This window comes from Gossypium raimondii, chromosome 6 (genome assembly GCF_025698545.1).
Source record: "Gossypium raimondii isolate GPD5lz chromosome 6, ASM2569854v1, whole genome shotgun sequence".
Classification (NCBI taxonomy): domain Eukaryota; kingdom Viridiplantae; phylum Streptophyta; class Magnoliopsida; order Malvales; family Malvaceae; genus Gossypium; species Gossypium raimondii.
Genome location: NC_068570.1, coordinates 59,154,000 through 59,181,290, shown reverse-complemented (window position 1 = coordinate 59,181,290; position 27,291 = coordinate 59,154,000). Strand labels below are relative to the sequence as shown.

General features: G+C 31.5%; 4 protein-coding genes across 4 annotated transcripts; 2 read left to right on the top strand and 2 right to left on the bottom strand.

Moving 5' to 3' along the window:
• The first annotated feature begins 2,184 nt into the window (after positions 1-2,184).
• LOC105773199 (GDSL esterase/lipase At4g16230) lies at positions 2,185-6,770 on the top strand. The gene is made up of 6 exons (XM_052632261.1): positions 2,185-2,535; positions 3,860-3,990; positions 4,948-5,059; positions 5,094-5,206; positions 5,981-6,233; positions 6,322-6,770. Exons 1-6 carry the CDS (start codon positions 2,280-2,282, stop codon positions 6,543-6,545), a joined length of 1,089 nt encoding a protein of 362 aa, XP_052488221.1. The 5' UTR covers positions 2,185-2,279; the 3' UTR covers positions 6,546-6,770.
• Positions 6,771-11,586: 4,816 nt separating this feature from the next.
• On the top strand, positions 11,587-15,306 carry LOC105773200 (GDSL esterase/lipase At4g16230). Its single transcript, XM_052632260.1, has 5 exons — positions 11,587-11,881; positions 12,846-12,976; positions 13,295-13,516; positions 14,553-14,805; positions 14,893-15,306. The coding sequence occupies exons 1-5, from the start codon at positions 11,638-11,640 to the stop codon at positions 15,114-15,116; spliced, it is 1,074 nt and encodes a 357-aa protein (XP_052488220.1). The 5' UTR covers positions 11,587-11,637; the 3' UTR covers positions 15,117-15,306.
• Positions 15,307-16,496: 1,190 nt separating this feature from the next.
• LOC105774066 (ras-related protein RABF2b) lies at positions 16,497-20,167 on the bottom strand. The gene is made up of 7 exons (XM_052632494.1): positions 19,912-20,167; positions 18,972-19,049; positions 18,721-18,888; positions 18,359-18,407; positions 18,154-18,231; positions 17,312-17,401; positions 16,497-16,833 (listed from the first exon to the last, which is right to left on the bottom strand). The coding sequence occupies exons 1-7, from the start codon at positions 19,948-19,950 to the stop codon at positions 16,733-16,735; spliced, it is 603 nt and encodes a 200-aa protein (XP_052488454.1). The 5' UTR covers positions 19,951-20,167; the 3' UTR covers positions 16,497-16,732.
• Positions 20,168-23,326: 3,159 nt separating this feature from the next.
• LOC105774111 (signal recognition particle 19 kDa protein) lies at positions 23,327-26,764 on the bottom strand. Its single transcript, XM_012596465.2, has 4 exons — positions 26,608-26,764; positions 25,891-26,077; positions 24,230-24,329; positions 23,327-23,655 (listed from the first exon to the last, which is right to left on the bottom strand). Exons 2-4 carry the CDS (start codon positions 26,065-26,067, stop codon positions 23,519-23,521), a joined length of 414 nt encoding a protein of 137 aa, XP_012451919.1. The 5' UTR covers positions 26,068-26,077; positions 26,608-26,764; the 3' UTR covers positions 23,327-23,518.
• Between the last annotated feature and the right edge of the window lie 527 nt (positions 26,765-27,291).

Genomic DNA, 27,291 nt, shown 5'->3' with positions numbered 1-27,291 from the left:
ACTCACAAATTAAACTAATTTTGTATTTTAATTCGTACATATTGTATACGTGTTGTGATTATTATTAATTTCAAACATTACGTTTCGTTATTTATTATATGTTTTTTTAACGATATCCGTGTTTTAAATATGTGATTTCCACACGTATATGCGTGTGATAAAATTTCTAATATTACCTAAAAAAGAAATTTATAGTGAAATATACTGTAGAATGTATTTATTGTTTTTATTTATTCAATTAGTTATATAGCAAAATCATAAAAAAATGGTAATATTGCTAATATAACCCTTTCAAACACTTTCTTTCGAATTAGTACAAAATTCATTAAAATTTTGGTAAAGTAATATTTAGTTTTTTTCCATGGTTTCTAATTTTTTATCCATATTAGTCTCGAAACTTGGTAGTTTTCCCCCACTGAACTCAGATTCCATTAAGGTACATAATGACATGGTATCATGAGATTGTGTCATGTCATCACTTGATTTTTTTAAAAATAGTTTCTTTATAATTTTTAAATAAAATTTTTGGCAGTTTTAGAATTTATACAAAATTTTTAAAATTTTGGGTGATGGCGTGACATAATTTTAGAGTGTCACATCATCAATACCTTAACTGAATCCAAATTCAGGGATAAGATCGAAAATGATTGTTTGGTTCCGAGACTAATATAGACAAAAGAAAATTAAGGGATCAAATTGCGAAAAATTGTCAAATTCAGAGACTAAATATTACTTTATCCCTAGAAAATAACCATATTGAACCCCCAACATTTAACTCATTGATGACAAGTGTTTACCTTAACCTCAAAAGGATTAATCCGCAAGCTTTGCCTATACGATAGTTTAAGTGAGTGCGTGTGTGAATTTGAAATTGAATTTAAGTAAAATATGTGGGTTCTTTTTGTTAAATTAACTATTCAATTTAGTCCTTATAATAATTAAATGTATAACTTTTGTTTTTCAATTATAGTCTAGGACGGCTCAGAAAGTTTGGCGCAGATCTAAGAGCCTAAATGCAAAAAAAAAAAAAACTATAGCCTAATATGGACCATTTTCTAAACCGTATCTCCAAAATTAAATAGTTTGTTAATAGAACCGGATTAGTGGTCGAACTGGTCAAATTATTGGTTCTTTGATTTAATCGGTTTATCCGATTCGATTAAATAAATTATTAAAAAAAATTTCTGGTTCAATTAATTTGTATTGGTTCTCAGATTAACCGGTCTAATGGCTTTCTCCTGAATGATATTATGGCAAATTCCCTATCCAACTGGTCCGATTTAAACATCATTGAACTTTTTGGTTTTTGAAAAGCCTCACCGAATATGAATGGTAGTAGGATATATATATATATATATATATATATATATATATATATATTGAATTATCTGAATTCAAATATGCCTAAAAAATTCATACCCATTTATCCCCAAATTATCCAATTATTATTATCCGAATCGAACTAAATATTATTATTCATTGGATATCCAAATCCAAAAAAAAATAATCAAAATTCTCAATCATTTTCCGGATATTAAAGTAAACAAAGACTCAAATTCAAATTCGCTAAAATTCCTTATATAAACTATAAGCTTTTTATAAGTAGTGTGGATTCAAATATCTGAGCTCAAATCTACATTCGTTATCCGAATAAGTAATATAAATTTAAATAATGGATATTCATTATTTCTATTCGCTTCCACCCTAAATATGTGGTGGACAAGGGCGCAGCTAGGGGGGCTAGCAGGGGCCCTAGTCCCCCTTAAAATAGAACATTTTTCATTTAGGTCCTTTAATTTTTTTTAAATTTTTAATTAGTAAAAGTAAAATTACATTTTGGCTCTCCTAAAAATGATAAAAAAATTAGATTTAATCTTTTAAAAATTATAAAAATATAGGCTATTAAAATGGTGAGATTGTATTTTTACTATCGTAAAAATTACAATTTAATTTCATCCCCTAAATAAATTTTCTGACTTCACCCTTGGTGGTGGATAATAATTTTAAAATCTGAGTTCGAATATCCGAATCTTACGATTAGGTGAAGGTGAGGCGACCATGTAATGAATGTAAAGGGAAAAAAAGATAATTAATAAATTTGGATTCATATTCAAATCCTTGTCATCTCCATAAATAGATAAGCTTTCAAGTAGGGGAAGTACCAACCAATGTAAAAGCCTCTTTATCATCATAGGCTAGGCTACTTAACCTTTGCTTGCTTTATTATTTAAACCATTCATAACCCAAAAGCTTAAAAACAACAAGAACCCACAACACAAATGGGCACCATTTGGAACAAGCTTATGACCATTTGTTTGGTGATTGAGATTATAGCCAACCATTTAAGGGTACCCACCATTTGTTTTGCCCATAATATTACTGCATTTTTTGTCTTTGGAGACTCTTTGGTTGAAGTGGGAAACAACAATTACATCAACACATTGGCAAAACCGGTGTTTCCTAATGGTATCGATTTCCCAAAAGGAGCTCCGTCAGGTCGATTCACCAATTCTCGAACTATTGCAGACATTATAGGCAAGTTATCATTTTGTAATTTAGATTATCATAATAAGGCTTAATATATCATTTTATATCGAGTTTGACACTTTTTTTTCTAATGTGGTATCTGTGTTATTTTTGGTCAAACCTGGTACTTATATTTGAAAAAAGTCATATATTTTGATACCCAAAAGTAATAGTGTTAACTATTTTAATTTTTATTTTTAGTTTTAAGGTTGATTTGATGGAAGTTAATTACTAATATTATAATGTTTGAATTTTTCATGATTTTGTTAATAAAATAAATTTAGTATTAATTTTGAATTTGTTTAATTTATTAAATACAAAGGTTGATTTGATTAAATTTAATTGCTAATATATTGGCTAATTATGAATTTTCATCAGATAAACTCTAAAACTGAAATTAAACACTAGAAAGTTAATACCATTACCTTTAGGGTACTCAAATATAAAAGTTTTGTCAAATACAGGTACCAGATTGGGGCAAGAATAACACAAGTACCACATTGTAAAAAAGTGTCAACTCATGTACCAAATTATATATTAAGCCCTATAATAATGGAAAAAAACATGTAGGGTAAGTTGCGGATGCATCGAGTCGGAGTCAAGGTGGGAAAAAAAACCATCTTGCCTAGTTGCCATCTCTAGTGTTTATGGACTTGAGTAGGTTGAGTTTGGGTCAAGCTCATGTATGGTATCAACATTATATAGTTGCCTAAGCTTGACCTGATCCATGCGTAGAAAATTGGTTTAGGAAATCAGAGATGAATCATAAATTTTTGAGCTTAAAGTGCAATTTTAACATTATACTAACTTATAATCTCATAAATTTTTGAATGAGCTAAATGGCAAATTTACCATTTTTGGGAGGCCAATGCCATTGCCTGCCCCCTTGCCTATGTCCTTGCTTATGTGTCTCAAATTTGATCTAAATATGTCTATATTTACAAATAGCTAACAAAGCTCATTTAAGTTCGTCCATAAAAAAAAATGTTATTTTTTATTTGAAATTTTTTTTCCTTTTTTAAAAATTTTCAAAACATAATTAGTGCTTTAATATTTACACTATAATATTATATATTTAGTTTTTATATGTTATAAATTATATAATATATTATAAAGTTGAGAAATTGGTCAGGTCTGGTTAAGACGAGCCTAAGTTTTGAATATTGAAACCAAAGCACAACATATAATTTAAACAAACCTAATGTTTTTTCCCGAGCTTGTTTTTGGGTATAATATTTTCACCCAATTTTCCCAAATGTTAACTTTACATTCGAGTTTGGATGGATAACACGATAATTTTGTATTTTTTTTTTTTTGTCTATGTGTTGAACAGAAGAAGAACTTGGTTTTAAAGATTATGCTCCTCCTTTCTTGGCACCTAATACAAATGGAGATTTGATTTTGAAGGGTGTCAACTATGCCTCCTCAGGATCTGGAATTTTACAACCTAGTGGATTAATCTTTGTAAGATTAATTTCTTCCTTGCATTACTAAATATTAGTTAAGATAGACTTGCCAATACTGACTTAATCTCGAAAGTCTGATTTGACCATAAAAAGTTAAAACTTGAATTTGTCTAAGCAACACCTAAATTGACTCAAACTTGAAATGATTAGAACTTGAAGTAATTTGAACTTGTAATGATCTAACCTGACTTGAAAACCTAAACCCAAAATAACATGAACCGAAGTTGACTTGAAACCAAGATGACCTGAGTAACCATATCCAGATTGGTTCATCCCAAAACTAACTTGATACACCCAATTGACATGTCTAAGCTTAGATGTCATTCCTTTTAAAATACTCTTAGATCGAGGTTGTAAATTCAAGATAATTTTAACGGGGTGTTTGATTCACGGAATGTAAGATTATCTTTGGTAATAAGATTATCGATATTATCATGCATATCGCATTACCTTGTTTGGTTTATTTGGCTGGAATGTAAAATTTTGTTCTTTGGTTGACAAAATATAAGACTACCTAAAAACATATTTTACTAAATTGTATTTGTTATAGGTATTGTATTTTTAGATATTTATAAGTAAAGTTGAAACAATTTAGACATAATGCATGCAATTATATCTTTCACCATTGGTGAATCTTACAACCAAGCACCCTTTTAAGTTAATGGGTAGTTTTGATTTGAGTTGCTGAAGAAGATATCAAACTAATATTGGTGAAAATAAATTTTTTGAGCAATTTCATTATGGGTTCTGATCATATCTGTTGTTTTGGACACAATGCCTAGAACTATCTATAGCTCCTTCTTAACCCGTAAATAGGAGGATGATGTGCTTCAGCGCACTCAAAGCCACGTCCACTTGTATTGACAAAAATATACATGCACCAATTGAGTTAAGACTCAATCGGTAATATTGGTGAAAATGTTGGATTATCTATATACAATTATATGTATTGCAGGGTGGGAGAATTTGCATGGATAAACAAGTGGATTATTTTGCAAAGACTAGGCAAGACATCATATCAAGAATTGGTGCACCAGCGGCTCAAGCAATGCTAAGAAACTCACTCTATTTTGTTATGATTGGGTCCAATGATAAACTCACTCTATTTTGTTATGATTGGGTCCAATGATATTATATTTGGAGAATATTCTCTAGCTTTTGATTTCAACCATTATGTGGATGGAGTGGTTTCAAAATTCAAATCCCAACTCACAGTTAATTCTTCTCACTAATTCCTCTCAAATTATGATTTTAAGTTCAATTATTATGGTTTATTGAAAATTTTTAGGTGATTGAGCAAGGGGGAAGCAAGAATTTTCTTTTCGGGGGTCAGGATTAAGTCATTTTGTTTTTATGAAAGCTAAAATGTAATTTTACCATTGTATTGACGTATATCTTTATAGTTTTAGAAGGACTAAATCAAAATTTTATCATTTTGGGGGAAACTATAATTTTATCATGTATGAAGGGGGCTAAAATGTAGTCTCCCCACTACCTTCGCCCTTGTGATCAATGGTTTTTCTTTATAAATATCATCAGACAGATCAAGAAGTTTACTCGATTCAACCATCGAAATCACCTCAACAAGATCCAATTTCTAGCATTAGGGCTTGTTGAGGGTTTTTCCCCTTTTGGGGTGATTGAGTCGAGTGAACTTCTGCATCTATCGATTGAAAGTTGGTGAGGGTTTTTCTTTGCAGATCCTTACTAACTTTCACCTAATCAAGAAGATTACTTCGTTTAACCACCAAAAATGTCTCGACAAGATCCAATTTCTAACGATCTAGCTAGGGTGTTTTTTTAAAGAGCTTCTTAAGTGATTACACCGAGTAAAACACCTTGATCTATCAAGTAAAAGTTGATGAGGGTTTTTCTCTACAAACCCTCACTAATTTTCACCTGATCAAGATGTTCACTCGGCTAAACTCCGAAAAAGAAAACCTAAATAATATCCAATTTCTAACTACTTCAATCTGTGTGAATTGCAGACACTCTATAACTTGGATGCCAGGAAGATTGTTGTGTTGAGTTCCCTGAAAGTGGGTTTCATGCCATTTGAGATAGACATACATTTCTGTGGCCAAGATTGTGTTTCCCCACTAAATAAACTTGCCAAGTTATATAACTCTAAATTGAAAAGCCTACTCGAAGATCTTACGAAAAACCTTTCGGGATCGACATTTGTTTATGCCGATTATTATGCAGTAGTAGAAGACCTCATTAACAACTATAGATCATATGGTGAAATTCAGCAATGAACTTTAAAATTAGGGTTTGGAAAAGTTAATGAGATATGAATTTTGATCTCTTTTTTTTTTTTTTTTTCCAGATTTTGAGAAGGCGAATCATGCTTGTTGTGAACTGATAGGGAGACATGGCGGTCTGTTTCCATGCTTACCGGTGTGTCGAATTTGCCCTGATCGAACAAAGTATGTTTTTTGGGATCCATTCCATCTAACGGAGTCAGCGAATTTAATAGTTGCAAAGCAATTACTGGATGGTGGCCTTGAATATGTTTCACCCATTAATATCCGACAACTTGCTAATTCTTGATGACATGCCATTTTCCGAGTCACCGACAATGTATAGAATTATCCACCGTCAGCACATCAAATATAAACTTATATATATTAATATTACATTTTTCGAGTCTTAGTTTAGTTGACATTATTACAACAATTTGAAGTACATGAATTTTAGACACTTTTAAGCACGTAATATCATCCAAATTAAAAAAAAATCCCTTTCATGCTAATAAATTGAATATCTATTAGCCTACCTTCACTCATCAATTTTTAAGCATGTTTTCAAATCTAATTATATTTCTTAAATGGTTAATTGCATGAAATGTCCCCAAATCATATCCAAATTTTAAATTGATCCATAAACTTTAAAATATTTTAATTGAGTTAACAACGTATCAATATTATATCGACAAGGTCATTTTGTCAATATAGACGTTAAATGTTAGGATTTGTGCCCTTAGTGCAATGATTTCATCATCCTACTCAAATCTTTTAGATTGGTTAAATAAATAAAATTACCACATGTTTGATTAATTAATCTTTATATGATTATCCTCTATGGTTTTTGCACGAAAAGCAAAATGTATAAGCAAATATACACTACTTGATTAACTAAAGTTAAACAACATATATTAGTAGGTAATCTAAATTATCCAAAGTTTGCATAATCATATCGAGCAAATGATTAAAATAAATATGGGACGATTATGTCTAGCTATTGGAGCTATCAACTCTCAAAAATAGAGACATAGATGTGATTGTCTAGATTAGCAATTCATCGTATTGGACTTAAAATGAATTTATCCTAGATCCGTTTATGGATTTATTCACTTGTGACATTTATTATGTGACTTACCTAAATCCTGAGTAGGAATGGGCTATAAGTTGAGTACATGACTTGTGCCTGACATGACGTCACTCACGGTAGTGAAATTCATAACTCAAATAAAGAGTAAGTGGTATCGTTCTCACTAGCATTGTATGGACCATAAAAGTGGAAAGTGGTCATGGGTCATTTGTCAGTGACAAATAACTATCATTATTATTCGTAAATAATGATCATTTGTCAGTGTCAATCACTTGGTGCACACAGTTTCGAGGCAATTATCTCTTAAAAGTCCACAAACTTGTAAAATTCGACTCACTTTTCTCTTCACAATAATAATCCTTAACCAAAAACAAATAAACATAATAAAATATTTAATTCAAGAAAAATATAATAAAATCTTAAAAAAGATTCTTCATGTTTTATCCGTCACAAATGCACTAAAAACGACGGCTTGGAAACTTCGGCGCCCATCCAAAAGCCGAAATGCACAAAAAGATAAATTAAATACTCCTCTCTATACACTATAGCCTTTCCCGCAGGAACATCCAGTGCGCTTGACAACATCTCCTTCTTTAACAGCGGTATCACTACCAAAGACAGCAATCCTCCCTACATTCTCATTCTCAAGATTCAACGCTATTCCTCTCACACTGCTCGCAAATTCAACCATTTCCCCAGCTTGAATCTCGTTCAATCCATAAACACGTGCATTAATCCCATCTCCAGCTCAGACTACTCCACCCATCTCATCCACTTGATGTATATATGGACCAAAATTTATTACCTTCGCAATAAAATTGCTATGAAATCAACTATGGAATGTAGCTCGTATAATTTCAATATGGACCAACTCAAAGTCATCAATGTGCTTCATTTTTTGAGTTATAAATTTAACGAATTCGAATTAAAGAGAGATCTATTTGAATCCCGTGTGTTGGTCTGTTTAATATTCCAGGTTTGGTCTGAGTTCGAGTCGCGCTAGTCGCATTGCTGTTAGGGCTTTGCCCTCCTCTTGTAATCCATCAAAAACAATAAAGAGAGATCTATTTATACTGGTGTAAAATTAAATATATAATAGGTAAATTATATTAGTAGTCATTTAACTATGATTTTCTTTTTCTTTTTCTTTTTTGGTTATCCAACTATTCAAATTTATCTTTTTCGATTACCAATGGCTAATGTAAAAATAGAAAAATCCAAAAATCATAGATAGTTGATTGATCATTTTGTAAACTTTTCATAGTTAGGTGATCAAAAAGAAAAAAAACAATAGATGAGGTGACTACTAATGTAGAGTATCCATATATAACTTGAGTTCAAATTTGCTAAATATGTTGTAAGTCCATGTACTTGTAGTACATTTGAAATTTTAGTCCTACTTTTATTTCAAGGAATTTAGTCTCTAAGTTATTGAATTTAAAATTCTTATGTTAAATTCAAGTTTATTATAAAGGTATTTGAAAAATAATCAATTTGCTTTGCTTAACGTTTGTTATAACGACAATTAGAACGAAAACAAGCAGCGTATGCAAATAAGAAAAGAAAAAGAATCAACACAATTGATCTTTGTTTACGCAGTTTAGACACAACGGTCCTACATCTACGGAGCCTTGGCTCAAAATGTATCTTTATTTAATCACTAGACAACTTCTTTCCCTATTGGCTAAAGCTCACAACTCCTTCACCAAGCAAGTATATGGAGCCCCAATAGAGAACAATTGATCTTCACCACACGGCCTCAAAGGAAAGAATTTCGACAAAGTGTTACAAACACTCTAGCCAACGAGATCAACACTCAATACAAACTTTCAAAAGATATTCAGCCCTCAAAGTCGATGATACCCCCAAGGGAGAATGACGCCTATATAGGCTCGGAAGGCAGCAAAATAACCTCCTTTAATTCAGCTGAAAAACTCCCTTGAACAAATATGATATTTATTTATCTCTAAAATAAAAATTTAATCACCAAGAGATAATAATAAGTCTTTCATGCTTATCCAATCACCTCAAGCGATTCGATTGGAAGTTTTTGGGAGTCTTAGCATTCTAGTTGAACCATGCTTCTTGTTTTGTCAAATATGCCACTTAAATGGACCAAACTCAGTACAACGAAACTTATTCAAGGCCCAACTCGATGACCCGAGTAGAAAAATAGTTTTGTTCTAACAGTACATGGAACGAGCACTAGCAACTTCCCCAACATTAGTTTTCGTTACATAACTACAAGTGAATTTTTTTTTCCAAAATAGAGATAATAAATCCTTACTATCATTATTATTTTTATGTTGTTGTTGTCAAGAGGTTTTTACATTGGTTGGTGGTTCCCCTTATTGGAAGGAAACTGAAAAGCTTAGTTTTTTTACAAAGATAGACAACTAGGGGTGTTTAAATGGTTAACCGATTGATTAACTGAACCGAATTAATAGAACTTTTTAGTCATTTAACCGTTAACTAAACCGAAATTTTTTCAAAAGAAATTAACCGAACCGAAATATTTCGGTTATTTCAGTCGGTCAACCGAATTAATCGAAATTTATATGTTTTTTTTTGTTAAAACAAGTATAAAACATATAAAATAAATAAATTGATAATATTCATTTGACCGAATTAGCTGAATTAAAACTACATATAATTTGTATTATTAATTATTAATTTCGGTTAATTACCCGATTTCGAACCGAATTACCCATAAACGAACTTTCAAAAAATTATTAACCGACCTCCGACTGAATTAGATCGGTTCGATCGGTTAATTCGATTTTAATCGAAATTTGAACACCCCTAATGACAACGAATCATATATCTACAATTTTTATAAAATTCGAATTTAAATCTAAATTCATTAACTATTTACATTAAATTCGAGTTTTTTTGCATTAAATTTAAGTCAAAAATGATTAAATATATAACTAGAAATGAAGCACATTGATGACTTGAGTTACATTCCATATTCGATTTCATAGCAATTTTATTAAAAAAAAAGGTAATAAATTTTGGTTCATAGGCTTTAGAGATTATTTAATTTATCACTTGCACATTTCGGCTCTTAGATCTGCGCCGAAGTTTCAAAGCCGTCGTTTATTGTGAGTTAATCATTCTAAGCAGGGGTTGTTTTTATTTTCGTCTTTTATTTTTTTTTATTTGGTCACCTGGAAAGGAAATTGATCAAATTTGTCATTTTCTCGTTAAATGGTAACAGAATGTTGACTGTGTATTTCCATATTAGTCACTCTGAAATAAGAGTAAGTTAATCGTTAATCATTTTAAATAGGGGTTGTTCCTATTCTGGTCACCCCAGAATAATACGTGAAAACACATCGTTAGTCGTTCCGTTGCCATTTAATGGTAGAGTAACCAATTTGATCGGTTTCTTTTTTGGAATGACCAAATTAACAAATAAAAATTGGGGTGACCAAACCAGGAACGACCACTATTCTGAGTGATTAATGGGATAGTTTACCCTTTCTTTATTTAACTTACAATTTGTTTTTGGCATAATGTCCAATTTAATTCTCGATTTTTATATTTTTTGTCAATTTAACTAAATCTAACTGTTAACCTTTCAAAATATGTCAAATTCGATATTTAAATTCAAATAATAAAACTCAATTTAACGTAGATAATCAGCGAATTTGGATTCAAGTTCGAATTTTATAAAAAAAAATTGCATATATGTGACTTCCTTCCAACTAGAGAACCACCCACCAAATACTCCAAATCCTTGTACTCTCAATTTATTTAGAATTTGACCCCTTTACTTTTTAGATTTCAAAATTCACATCTAATTGTTAATTTCTTTAAAGTTCTCTTAAGTTCTCTAGTGTGGCATTTTGGAATAAAAAAACTCACTTGGTAGCTATGCAACATATAATTAGTAGCGGATTTTGAGACCAAATTTTGGGGGTGTCTAATTAAAATTTTCAAAAAGAATCAAGGGAATATTGAATTTTTTAAAAAAGGGGGGCCGGGGACGGGGAGAGGGGAGAGGCAAGGCCACCCTTGGCCACCATTACCGTCTGCCCCTACTTATAATAAACCTAGGGATTAAATTCCTTGAAATAAAATAGGGTGACTAAATTTCAAATGTATGAAAAGTACAAGGACTTAGATCATATTTTAACCTTATCTAAGTAATGAATTTCTTTGCTCTTTTTGCTAGTCTCCTAAGTTAACCCTTGCTTGCTTTACTATTTAAACAATCGGCATAAGCTTAAGTTCTTCTTTAAGTCCTTAAGAAAAAAATTCCAAAACCCACCTTAGCTTTTTATTATTGTTATTTTTTAGTCCACAAATGGGCACCATTCGGAACAAGCTTATCATCATTTGTTCCATATTGTCTCATAATTTAGCCAAACACATTGGTTTTGCCCAAACTATTAGTGCATTCTTTGTATTCGGAGATTCTTTGGTTGACGTGGGAAACAACTATTACATCAACACATTTGCGAAACCCGAGTATCCTAACGGTATCGACTTCCGCAAAGGAAATCCGTCCGGTCGGTACACCAATTCCCGAACTATTGCCGATGTTATAGGCAAGTTTCTGCAAAATTCTTTCGTAATTTATATTTTTGATATTTTTTCTACTTGTTATGCTATCGAAAACGAGGACGCGATTCTTGTTTTATGAAGTTGAATTGGGGTATATCTATTTGGGATGACAAAAAATACAAAACTAACAGATTTCGACTTGACTCGATTTGATAAGGTTGGCTTCTTTTTGAAATTAGGTTTGAGGCAAGTCGAGGCGAATATTAAGACGGGACTAGGTTTAGAAAAAACCACCTTACCTTGCCTCGAGATAATTACAAAAATGCTCTTAATTCAACCATTTCTCTTGCTTACTTTCTTTCCTTGTTGCACTCTCAACAATTGTTCTATTTTGATAAATAATATACATTTATAAAAATAAAAAATAATGACATCTCGGGTTAAGTTGGGATCAGGTATACCTTAAATTTTTAAGGTGTGTGAATTAATAGTTATGGAGTTAGGATTGGGGTCGAGATAAGTCAAGACTATATCGGGTCGGGGTCAATGCGGGCAAAAGACCGTCCACCCCTCGTCATCTCTAGTGTCTATGAACCGAATCTGTATGGTATCGAAGTCATATATAGTTGTCCAAGTTTGGTCAAACCCTTATGGGTCTCAAATTTTATCCAAGCGTTTCCATATTTATAAATGGTTAACCAAGTTCGTTTAGGCTCGCGCATATAAAACGATGTTATTTTTATATTATTTTTCCTTTTATTAAATTTGTAAACATAAGTATTATATATTTAGTTTTCATATGGTAATATCTAGTTGGGACGAGATCAAGCCTTGAATATGAAGTCCAAATACAACCTATGATTTAAGCAAACCTTTATTTTTTACTAAGCCCATTTTCGAGCGTAATATTTTCACCCAAACCTCCCAAATACCAATTAGACCTTTGAGTTTGGATGCATAGCAGGCCCCTACTATACTAATTTTTTTATTTTTTGTGTGTTTGAACAGGAGAGGAAATTGGCTTTGAAGATTATGCTCCTCCTTTCCTAGCACCTAATACAACTGGAGATATGATTTTGAAAGGTGTTAACTATGCCTCCTCCGGAGCTGGAATTTTACAAGCCACTGGAGCAGTATTTGTAAGCTTAATTTCTTCCTTATTCTCTTGCATTACTAAATTATATCGTTACTTGTCGACTTCATATTAGTTCGGATAGATTTGTCAATATCGATTTAAACTCGAAAATCTTATTTGATGGATTCAAACCCGAATCTAATTTAATCCGATTTGACCATAAAAAGTTACTACTCAAACTTGTTGGACTGGGGTGTAGCTAGTGGAGGGCATATAATGGCCTTGCCCCATTTAGCTAAGTGGTATAATATCAAATTTAGTCCCTTTTAGTTCTAAAGTCTTAAATTTAAGCTTGTTTAAAGCAATTTTCTTTTTTTTGCAGGGTGAGAGAATTAGTATGGATAAACAAGTGGATTACTTTGCAAAGACTAGGCAAGACATCATATCAGGAATTGGTGCAATAGCGGCTCAAGCATTGCTTAGAAACTCACTCTATTTTCTTGGCATTGGGGCTAACGATATCTTATTTGGAGAATCTCGATCAGTTTTTGATACCAACAATTATGTGGATGAAATAATTTCAAACTTCAAATCCCAACTCACAGTTAAATTCTTCCCACTAATTGCTCTCAATTTATGATTTGTATTTTCACTTATTAGGGTTTATTGAAAAAATTTCGGTGGGTCAAGGTTTTTCACAGTTTGGGAAAGGATTGCATGAAACAGTGATGTCACGCCGTCTGTATAATTTTTCCAATGGTTTAATACCACATCAGCATTTTCATCCTGAAAAAAACCAAATTCAAATGAAAATTCTAAAATTCAAGATGAAATTACTGACATGGTATTAAACTATTGAAATCCTTTCTCAGTTCAAACATTGAAATCCCCTCAACAAGATCCAATTTTTAGCACTCTAGGGCTTATTGACAAGGTTTCCCCCTTCTGGGTGATTGAATCAAGTGAACTTCCAGATCTGGTTCTAATAATCTAGTTAGTGGTTTTTTAAAAATTTCTTAAGTGATTAAACCGAGCAAATATCTCGATCTATCAAGTAAAAGTCAGTGAGGGGTTGCAAAGCAGTGAGGGATTTCCTTTGCAACCCCTCACTAACTTTTACCTGATCAAAAAGTTCACTTGATTCAACTTCGAAAAACGCCTAAACAAGATACAATTTCTAGCACTATAGGGTTTTTTAAGGGGGGGTTTTCCCCTTCTAGGTGATTAAGTCAAGTAAACTTCTAGATCTATTTCTAACAATCTAACTATGCTTTTTTAAGAGTTTCTTAATGATTAAACCGAGTAAATATCTTTATCTATCAAGCAAAAGTCAGTGAGGGTTTTCCTTTGCAACCCGTCACTATCTTTTGCTTCACCTGGTTGAAGAGAATTTTTCCCTTTCTAGGTGATTGAGTCGAGTAAACTTCTAGATCTATTTCTAAGAATCTAGCTATGGCTTTTTAAGAGTTAAGTAATTAAACCAAGTAAACATTTTGATCTATCAAGTAAAAGCCGGTGAGGGTTTTTCTTTACAAACCCTCACTAACTTTTGCCTGATCAAGATGTTCACTGGATTCAACTCCGGAAAACACCTAAACAACATCTGATTTCTAACCATCTTCAATCTATGTAAATTGTAGAGACTTTATAACTTGGATGCTAGGAAGATTGCAGTGCTCAATGCCCCAAAAGTGGGTTTAATACCATTCGAGAGGGACATACATTTATGTGGCCAGGCTTGTCTTTCCTTACTAAATAGAATGGCCATGTTATATAACTCTAAATTGAAGAACTTGCTCGAAGATCTTACCGAAAACCTACCGGGATCGACATTCGTTTATTTCGATTATTATGCCGTAACGGAAGATATAATTAACAACTATAGCTCATATGGTGAAGTATTTTCAACAATGAACTCTAAATTTGGGATTTGGAAAAGTTAATGAGCTTTAAATTTTGATCTTTTTTTTTATTTTTCAGGATTTGAGAATGATGATCATGCTTGTTGTGAAGCGATAGGGGCACATGGCGGTCTAATTCCGTGCATATCGTCATCTCGAGTTTGTCCCGATCGAACTAAGTATATTTTCTGGGATCCGTTCCATCCGACGGACTCGGCGGTTGTAATCGGAGCAAAGTATGCATTGGATGGTGGCCTTGAATATGTTTCACCCATCAATATGCGACAACTTGCTAATTCTTGATGGTATGTCATCATCTGAATCAGTGACAATGCATAAAATTATATAAACATATATATATATATAGATAGATAAATAGAATTAATGATAGAAAATCCTTATCATGTTAATAAATTAAACATCTATTAGGTGTTATTACTTTGTTATGCTCTTCAATCCTTAGAACTATTGTAATGCTTAGCTTTCTTTATTATTAATAAATTGGATTTTTTTTTTGTTAAAATATGGTTCTGGTTCTTGTATTCTTCTTACACTTAAAATTTAATCATTTTACTGTTTGACTTTAAAAATATAAGTTTAATTGTTAATATCGATAAAGTGCCCTTAATATAGGGATGGGTTGAGTTTGGGCTTGTGCTTGTGCTTATTATCAACTTGTTTGAATGGAGGATTTTTATTGTCATTTTGAATGGACTATTTTCATGGTCCATTGAATGCCTTTGAATGTGTACTTGATTTATCAACAATTTTGTTTATGTTTTACTTATATTTTTATTTATTTTTCTCAATTTTTAAACATAAAAGCATTGACTTATTGAACACATTTATGGGAATATTAACAAAGATAATCACAATTTCTATAATGCAAAAATGTTTATTCAATTATTCATTGAATTTCTATTATTCTTAGTATCAATTCCCATCAATGTAGTCGGTTCCGTACCGATTTTAGTTCTTTGTTATTTTAGTTGGTGCATGTTGTTCCAATGATAGATCGGTACAACCAATTTTTTTCCAAGTTAGTTAAAATTTTTATTTGTACAAGTCGCATGAGCTCGTTTCACCCAATACCAATCACACATTTGGAACATTTTGCACCAATCTATTTATGAATAAAAAGGATTAATTCACATTTTGAGACTTAAACTTAGTAACTTCTTTTACATTGAAGCCTGAACTTTTTTTTGTTCAAGTTAGACCCTGAACTTGACAAATGTTCCCACATTAGAACTTAAATTTTTTTTTTATCCAAGTTAGTCATTAAAAACCCTAAGCTTCAAGTATTAATGTAAAAACAATTGTCAAGTCAAGTCCCACTATGGGAGCAATTGCCAATTTAGAACCTAACTTAAACCAAAAAATAATTCAGAACCCAATATAGAAAAAGTTACCAAATTCAGGCCCCAGATAATTATTTAACCCTATTAAAAAATATAAAGATTTTAACTTTTTACCATTATGATAATGAATTACACTTTTATCGAAACATTGTGTATTGACCAATGCATGAATATTTTAAAATCCAATATTAATATTAATAAACAGAAAATTCGAATTTTTTTACTTTTTCCAACTATTTTTCTTGTCTTTCAATTCAACTTATATGATTGAATCGTAAAACCAACCGATTAGTCGAATCCAATTTTCCCAACAACCTGAAAATGGAGTAAAACATAAAACTTATAACTATGGAAGTTTAAGCATACAATTAAACACACTTTAATTACAAGTAAAACACAATTCTCCAGCACAATTAAACAGTGTTATCAAATCTATAGTTCATAATAAATAGTTCATACGCAAAGGCAAATTAAGGACAAGAGACTTGATTGTAGATAACATTACATGAGCTAATTCGAGACACACGAGAATACATGCCGGTAAAGAACAACCGTCATCTACGAGCAACATGATGCGCTTGCCGTCCGTTCTGTAGGTCTATCCATGAGAACCATTCCGGCAGGGTTTTGTGCTGGTTGTGCTCGAGGTAATCTTTTAGCTGTCGGAAATAAAAATCAGTCAATCGCCGATATATAGAACAAATACTGCTTTTTTTTTTTAGGGGAAGCTTAAACAAAACAACCAATTAACTGATAAAAGTACTATGGAGGCCATTGTACTAGAATTTTGATTGCATTTTGCTCTCTTTACTAAAAAAATTAAATAAATTAGTCTCTGTATGTTGGATTAAAGAGTAAACTGATCCTAATTTTATCTATTTCCATTGTTAAAATTGATCCTTATACGTCAGAACGAGGTACGCATAGCATTCCATGCGTAACTGTCTAGTTATTCTAATGAACAGGGACAGATCTTTAACCGTAAAAATAGATGAAATTTCTAATAAAATGGACCGGTTTGCTCTTTAATCTAATGTATAGGGGCTAATTTACCCATTTTTTTGAGTAAATAGGGCAAAATGCAATCTGACTCCAGTAAAAGAGCCTCCACAGTACTTTTACCCAAATTAACCTTACCTATTTCGTGGAAAATATCGTTGATGTTGGATGCGGTCTTTGCGGAAGTTTCCATGAAGAAAAGACCATTCTCTTGAGCGTACTTATTTGCTTCCTGAATCACGAAAGAGTAAAGAAGTCAAATAGATATTCGCATGTACGTCGATGTCAAACCAAAACCGAACCTTGATTCTATAATACCCTTTACCAGCTTAAAGAGAAAAAGGGTCATTTCGAAATGTTTAAAATCTGAAACTACACCTATTATAGCATTCTTTCTAACTCGGAATGCTAAGAATTGCATATTACTAGTATATATAATGTGTTACTTAGATTCGAGTAAGTGTTAGATAATGTTAAGTTCATATTTTTTTCAAGTTTTCAGGTCTTTGAAGGGTTTTTGGAAGGTTAAATTCTGCCATCAGTCTGTATTTTGTGTGAAAGTTGTGGATTTAGTCCTTGTACTTTTATTCGACCATTTTTAGTCCCTATACTTTTCAAATTTTAGTCTTCACCAAACGATAACTGTTAAATTCATTAAGTTTTATTATTTCCCAAATGTAATGCGGCAAACATCTTATCATATGTTTAATGCCATGCTAGTGTGGTATTTTAACATATTACTCACTAAAAAATTCAATTAATAGATTAACGATTGTAATTATCGTCAAGATTGAAATTTTAAATTTTAAAAAGTATAGAGACTTAGAATGATCCAATTGGAGAATATGGACTAAATCTACAATTGTTTGGGTCAAGACTGCTACTGTTTAGGTTAGGACTAAAATTTCAAAATTTATCCTATCTAAACATGAGTACTTCAAAAAAAATGAAAAGTGAAAAGCAATATAGAAACTAATAACTTGCCTCTGATGTCACCTTCCTTGCATCAAGTAAATCAGCTTTGTTCCCGGCAAGTGCCGTTACCATATTCGGATTGCCTTCACAAGAAAAGGAAAAGAAGAAATTCAACATCAAAAAGATTAGGGTTCGATTACTCAGAGCACTTAAGTAAACAAGTCGTAAGAAGAATCTCTGCAAGGAAAAATATAAAACGAAAATCACTACCTTGCGATTGAAGTTCCTGGACCCATTTTTTGGCTCTCTCAAACGATGCCTGCAAAAGAAGAATGCTATTACAATTCTTCCAGATACTCGGTGAAAGGAATATTACCGTTTCAAACTTCAAACTATAACAAAATGCTTCGATTAATGCATCAACGAGACAAAACTTAAGTCGAACATTGTGTCGCAAACACATTAAAAAAGTAAGCTAGCCTTTGAAAGCAATAATGTTTATGGAATTTAACCAAGTACGACCTCGTATTCTTCATTTCCCAATGTCACATTTTGAGTAGTAGGCACTTTAGTGCGCTTATATTACCCAATCACGTAATAAAAGACACTAGAGCCATCCATCATGAACTTACTTGATTCGTTATATCATAAACAATGATCGCAGCTGCAGCTCCTCTGTAATACATTGGTGCCAAGCTATGGTATCTCTCTTGACCAGCGGTATCCCAAATCTCAAACTTTACCGTCGCATCATTCACGGCCACCGTTTGGGAGAAAAAAGCCGCACCGATGGTCGATTCCTACATCATTACAAGATCGATGTCAAAAGTTTCGAACTAGAAATGTTCTGATTAAACTCACCCAAATCCATTACAGGACCAACCTGAAATTCAACGAATTGCCCTTTAACAAAGCGTAATACGAGACTCGACTTCCCAGCTCCGACATCCCCAAGTAGAACCTGATTAAATATAAAAGAAAGATTATAGTACCTGGGAAGTATCTGTATTATAGGAACTTTATCTAATTAATCCCTCTATTATTAAATAGATCAATTGAGTCCCTATACTATTAAAAAGAATCAAATAACTCCAAATTATAACAAAATTAACATTTACCTTATAAAAAATGTCTTAAAAATTATTGTTTGTAATTGCAACTCAATTCCAAACAAAAGATTTCATTTACAAAATTATAAAAACTTTAAATAAATTAACTCTATTAAACAGTAAATGACATTTGTTATAATGTTAACTCTATTCTAATTTGACCTTAATTCTTTTTAATAATATAAGGACTAAATCCATTTAATAATAGAGGACCAATTTGATCAGGTCCCTAACCAGTTCAATGATCAAAACGGAAGACAAAGCTTTACTTTCTGGTATAAGCACAACAAATTAGGCATATATATATTAGTAAGCTCTATGATTATAACATATGAATCCTATTCAAAGCATATGATATCAACATAATATTCACAATCTTAAAGCAAAAATTGCAGAATTAAAACACATTACTAAGATTTAGAGCTTCAAAAGGAAAGAAAACAAGAACACTAACAAAATAAAACATGAAAATAAGCCAAAATACCAAAATCAAAAAAATATTTTGCAAAAATAAGTCAAACCCATCTGATAATTTGCAAAAAAAAAAAAAAAAATCAAACATGAAGCAAAATTCAATAAGACCCAGATCATAATTCAGCAAATAAAGCAGACCCAAAGCACAAAATTCAAGTAATAACCAAAAAATAAATAAAACCCAATCTTTATGTAGGGTTTAAAAGATCAAAAAGTCAGAGCAAGAGATAGAAAACTGACTAATTTAGCATTGATGTTCTTGTTTCCAGTAGTGGCCATGAGATTTCTCTTGTGATCGGATTTAGGTTTCTAAAAAAAACTTATGCAGTGAACAAAATGAAATTGAAAATTGGGGATTGCTGGAGATGTTAACGAAGAACAGATTAAGGGGCAAATTGAAAATAAAAATAAAAGAATGGGAAAGCCAAAGGGTGAAGACAAAGGGAAGGATCCTTTCTTTATCAACCCCTTGAAAACCAAAAACCAAACTTTCTTCTTCTGGAATTCTAATTGCATTTTCTCTCCACTTTGGAATTTTCTTTGCGACTTTGGGTTAATTCTAGAATTGGTCCTTGAACTATGGTCTCAATTTAATCTAAATTTAAAATTAGTTTCCAAATTTCAAAATATCTATATCATATTTACTAGAGAAAAATATATCAATATTGTATTAATTAGGTTTTTTTTTATCAATTTAGCCCTCACCTTAAGATGTTAGTTCGGATTTGATATGTTAAAAAACGAGTACTTTCAAAATATGATTATATTTAATGTTCAAATTGACGGCTAAATTGATAGAAAGACTGAGGTTTCACAGTTTAGGACCAATTTAGAATATATGGCATAGCTTGGGGGCTTCTAGCTAAGCTAACCTTTTTTATTTTCATTCTCTATAGTGACATTTAGTTTGGCAATTTTCTCAACTTGTTCACTATGTCGTTTTTGTTCATATTAATCCTTGAACTTAGCAACTTTTTTTAATTTTGGTCCTATGATGACGTGACACGTACCACGCCATCACCTAACAAAATTATGAAAATTTGTCATGTTCTAAAACTAATGTAGACCAAAAGGACATTTAGGGACTAAGTTGAAAATGTTACTAATTTCAGAGATTAAATGTTGCTTTATCCTTTCTCTCTACTATAATAATTTATTGGTTAAAATGACTCTTAAGTTCCTATATTTTTGAAATTTTATAATTTAGCCTTTATATTTTTATTTCTAGGAATTCACCTTTATTTTTGATTTCAAAATTCAAGTCCAACTGTCAACATTGTTAAATTTTCCTGTTAAATTCAAGTTTATTTCAAAATTTCACACCAGCAAATTTAACAAATAAATTTACAATGTGAATTTTGAAATCTAGAAACTAAAGGGTCTAAATTACTGAAATTAAAATTATAAAACTATTTTTAAAATTTTCAAAAAGTACAAGGACTTATAAAATATTTACACCTAATTTATTCTCTTAACTAATCATTATACACCTTTTCCGCGTGTTTACAAAAAAATACTTTTTTCACTTTTCCACCAAAACTCGTTTTCTGTCCGCGTTTTCTAAATATTAAAAAGAATTCTTAATTATTTAAATAGTAATACAAGGTGAGTTCAACCTTGTTATAGGTTCTTATTCAATCCGCTCGTTTTGAGACTATATTTAAAATTACCCATAGTTTCTCTCTAACTCGTAAATAGGAGAATAATGCGCTTCAGTGTACTCAAACCCACGTCTTCCTACATTGACAATAATGCCTATACCAATTTAGCTAAGACTCAATCGGCGAATTGAACTTTTTTTTAACTCGGACTCGGCATAAAAACTTAATATTTAAAATGTAATTTTATGGCAATAATTTATAGACTTTTAAAAATAATTGATGCATAAAATTTAGAAACTCTTTTTAAGTTTAATTCTCCTTATTGCTAATGTTTAGAAATTCTTGAGAGATTTTTATGCATAAATTTTTTCAAATATAATTATAATTTCGTCCCCATTAGTATTATTATTAAAAGACAAGTTCCAACATAATTATAATTTCGTCCCATTCTTATTATAATTAAAAGCCAAGTTCCAACATAATTATAATTTAGTACTCATTTGAATTATAATTAGGGTAAATTACACCCAAAGTCACTAAACTATTAATAAATTTACATTTTGGTTACATTTTGTTCTCATTTGTATTCTAATTAGCTATTAAAATAGCTACTGTATGGCCTTCTCTATTTGCACCACTTACACCAATCGAAAGCTCTCATTTCCTTTCTATTTTATCATACAGTTTTTTTTTATGAAACAACTTTAAATGCCGCGAATTTGTGAACCAAATCTAAATAACTTTCTTATTTGATCTCTGACACTAACTGCCAGATCAACTTAAATCTAAAATATGTTATACTCGTCAATGGACATTGACCCATCATATCGATCGTTAATTGGAGCTTGCTAGACAAACTTTAAGACCAAAAAAAAAAACCCTTAATAGCCCAGTGACTTACATAAAATTTTTGAATAGTTCAATGATTTAAATGAAAACTTTCGAATAGTTCAATAACAATTTTGTAACTTCTTGAAGTCGAGTGACCAAAATATAAATTTTCGAATATGTTTTACTTAATCTTACAATCTCAATTACTTTTGTGAATGACTTGCAGACATGCGACCAACATTTTACGAGATATATATAGAGAGAGAGAGAGAGGGATCCACCTACACCGGTGTAAAATTTTACATCCTTTCATATCTTTTTGTATGGCTATCATTTTAATGATCCACACGTTAAATTTATTGATATAATTGTACTTATCATGTATGTAAATTTTCAAACTGGTCTGATATCTTTATCATATTGATTTACAATATTAAATATTTTAATATACATATTCAATGAGGAATATTTTTTACATAAAACAAACAGTTAAAAATTTTTAATTGACATCAAATTTGATATACACAATTTGTATGAATAAAATATTAAATTCAAAATTTGATCATTAAAATATTAATCGTACAAAAAGATAAGAAAATATGTAAAGCAACTTTAGTTTTACACCATTCAAACCAAATAGACATCTTTATTAAATTTTACAATACTAAAGATATATTAATATATATTCAATGAGGGATTTTTTTACATAAAATAAATATTTAAAATTTTTAATTTACATCAAATTTGACATACGTGATCTATATAAATAAAATATTAAATTCAACAATTAAATCATTAAAAATTAACCATACAAAAGATGCAAAATATATAATTTTACACCTCAGTGTGTTTACATATATATATATTTGTTGCATTGGATTTTAGCAACATTTACTTTTATTCTGCTAAATAATTTTGTTAATGATTGGGTGCAACTTAAAAACATCAACTACAGTAAAAATTATGTTATTCGAATTACAGTGAGTATTAAATAAAAGTATTTATCTAGAATTGGTAAGTTCAATTTATCTAAAATAGATATACGCTTTTTTCAAGATTTTTATATTTCAATTAAAGTTGCTACGTTTGGAAACTAATGAGGAGTGTGGACCCAAAAAAATTCAAGGACCAAATTGGAAAATTTGTCAAATTCAAGGGCTAAATGTTGCTTTATCCCTAAAATTTAAGACTCTAAACTGCATTTCATAAACCAAAACCCGAAGTTCAATAAAATCCAAGGGTTTAATGATTAACCTATCAATAATTTAAGGAATTCCTTTGGAACCATCTACTCCAAAGCACACTCAGATAAACCAAAAAGAAACCATAACCTTATGAAGATGTTACTCAATGGAAAATTTTAAAATGTTCAAAGGGAACACCATGACCTTCTGTTGATTAGGGAGGTTACACAACTATCGCTTTTTTCTTCCACCCTTCCCGGGCTTGGAAGATCCGGCAGCAGCACTTGATGTTGATGGAGCTTCCTGCTTCTTAGTCCTTCCCGGGTGTCTAGGTACCAACTCTGCAACTTGGAGCATCAGCTGCTTCCCTGCAACCAAACAAATTATGGATGGATCTTTGATAGCAGAACTCTCGGTAACATTCTCGGCACTATTCTTTCTTTTTTAAAAATTTAATGATAGCAATAAGAGAATGACAACATGCTCTCCCTTCATAATCTGATTTCGTGAATTCTAAACTGATAAGTGCAGTTACATTATAATTCAGATACAGCAGTACAAACCCAGAGGAAACACTAAAATAACTCACTACAAAACCAAATTTTAAACGGTAACTTCCATCAATTCTACTGTTAAAAACTAGTTTTTGTATGTCACTACAAGATATACGTGGCACATCACATATCACTGTTTGGCTATTTTGTTAGCCACATCAGTTTTTAACAGCATAAATAGATGAAATTTTTAACAGAAAAGACCAATTTGCTTTTTGAACTTACGTACAAGGACTGTTTTGCACATTTTTTGAGTAGAGAAGGCAAAATGCAATCTAACTCCTAGTTTAGGGACCTCCATGGTACTTTTACCAATTTTATGCCCATATGTTTCTATGAAAATCATGTTGAACTCAGAACTGGCAGTAGAATTCCTTTTAAAACTTACTTGAAGAAATGGCTGGATTCCATAAAGTCCCATCTTCCTTTTTCAACTGGACCCTCACTCTCCCTCTTTGCATGAAATCACGAGGGTACGCCTTATCAATCTGCATAACGAGAAATCACCCAATATGGTTGCAAACAAGTAGAAAGAACAGTTTGTTTAACAGCTGATAAAGTAACAATGCAACGAGATGAAGAAGATATTAGGCATATACATTCCGGGTGCCCCGAGTTCCTAGATGTTAGGTAAATGATTATTGTCATAAGATGTTGAAATATTTAGCTAATAAATTGCCCTAAAAGTAGCAGAACACTGAGGTTTGAGGGGCAACCTTCTTGGCTCGGGAAAAATGCATACAAGAGATAGGGACAATAATAGTGAATCAACAATGGAAAAGCTAAAGCACAGCATATGTTGAGCCAGCACTCTCGGATGGATCCTTGAATGATAAAAGGAGCAATGCACAAAACGCCCAAAAACCCATGCTTGTGGCATTCAGAGACTATGAGAAATTATTTAAATCCTCAAAGGAGGCGATATATAACAGTGGTGACAGCCCTTGGTTAATTTTTATTCATGCAAGGAAATGCTCATTGCTGCTAGAACAAAAGGATAATAGTAAGGGTGAGTTAGGATGGGCGTTGGTAAACGTACCATTGTTTTTACACTAACTGCAAGTCAACACACCGCCCATCCAAACCCACCCTAAGTCATATATGTCCATTTATAGGTAGATTTCCGAAACACGGCAGAAGGAAGCAATGATAAAAAGCAACAATGGTAAGACACCATATAAATAGAGCCATCACTCTCAAATGAATGCTTGAATGATGAAAGGAGCAATAAATGAGAAACCCAAAAACCATTATTCAGAGACTATAACAGTTTTAAATCCTTAAATGAGGCAATATATAACTGTGGCGACAGCCCTCAGTTAATTCATATTCACTCAAGGAAATACTTATAGCTGTTAGAACAAATGGATAATAGTAAGCCCTACACGTCTATTTATATGTAGATCTCCAAAACAGGGCAGAAGGAAGCAATGATAAAAAGCAACAACGGTAAGACACTGCATGCATAGAACCATCACTCTAAATGAATGCTTGAATGATGAAAGAAGCAATGAATGAGAAACCAAAATCCATGCTTGTGGCTTTCAGAGACTATAACAGTTCTAAATCCTCAAAGAAGGCAATATATAACTGTGGCGACAGTCCACTCTGTGGATTTCAATTGTCACTTAATGCTCCGATTGAGAACTTGGATTTAAAATTTTGGATTTGGATTTCAATTATTGTATAAATGGTAAGAATGAAATGCATATATTATAGTCAAATTAGTTGATATTCATCTAAAATCCAAATATTTTAAGGATTTCAAATTCATTACTAAATAGGCTTCTAGCAAATCCATGGATTTGAGAAATGATCATGAATGTTACATTTCTAAACAGTTTACTACTCAATTTATACTATTTTTTAAATCCAAATCCTAATTCCCAAATACTTATAATTGTTACTATCCACAACAAATTTCAATCATGAATACTTAATAAGTGATTTGAAACCTCCAGTTCTAATCAGGCAAAAAGTTCAAACTAGATACGGTCTCATTCTTCTCCACATTTCCACAATAGCATCACAAATCACACAAGAACAAACCTCAATGGCATTAGGGACTTTGAGATGGTTGCAGCAATCAGCAATTTCAACACAAGTGGGATTTTCACAGGCTTTAGCCAAACTGATTCGCCTTCCCTCAGCTACTGTTTTCTTCGAATTAATATAAACAGGATAGAAAACAACCCATTTCTTTATGTTGGGGACTTCTCCATTCATCTTCACTTATCTAAATCCAACAACATATCACGTAGATTTCAGCAAAAAATTTTACAAAAAAAATATTTCAGAACTGAAATTACTGTTCATGGTGTTCAATAACTCTTAATAATCCCATAAATAACGAATCTCAACCAACAATTTATATAAAAAAACGATATAACAAATGTTCGAACCATACACAGATGAAATTAAACAAAAAACTTGTAATTCGAACACAAAGAAATCGACAATGATAAGTTAGATAAACCCTAACAATAGATTCCCAAAAACCAGATATTTATTACAAGAATTCTCAACAAACAAGCAAAATCCATAATGTTTTCTGATCAATTATGTGACAGATCATACTCATAAACAATCAAAGGCTGATTAAAAATAAATATGGGAAAGCATAACCCTAAATGAAAATTCAATTTTCAAGGAAAAATAGGAAATTTTGTTTTCTTCTCCACTAAATTAATTGATCATAAAATCAAAACTAATAACCCATTTTTCATCAACATGAGTACCGATCTGTTAAAAAGTATTGTTTACAACCTGAATTTCCGATTCCGGTGACAACTGTTCGGAGGCGGAGGCGGATCCAGCTACGAAATTTTGGGTTACTCGAATGTAAATCGCCTGCTAATTGCCGTGAAAAAAAAAAACCGGCTGGGCAAAATAAGAGTAAAGCCCATCATAGTTAATAAAACATAAAATATTATAAGGCCCATTTGTACTTTCAACCGGAGCATTTCTCGGATTTCATAATGATATGATACTATGAGATTTCATCTTCTTATCGTATGAAAATTAAAAAAAATTTATAACATTTTAATTTTTTTTTAAATAAATTAGATTTTATATAATTTTATTTTAATTTTCAAGTAATAATGTGATATAATTTCAAAGTGTCACGTCATTACATTTTTACGAAATTCAAGTTCAAGAACTAAATTGGACTTAATTATCAAGTTTGGGTATCAAAAAGACAAAAAAAAGTACCAAAATGGACCTAACCGTTAAGTTCAAGAGCAAAAAATTACATTAATTCTTAATTTTTCAAGTGATAACATGACACAATCCATGTATGTCACATCATTATGTTTTAATAGAATTTTCAGTTTAGGGACTAAAGTAGGCTTAATTACCAATTTCAAGTCACAAAGTGAAAAGAAGAAAAGTACGGATATCAAAGCAGATCTAAGTGTCAAGTTCAATGGCTAAATATTGCGTTAACCC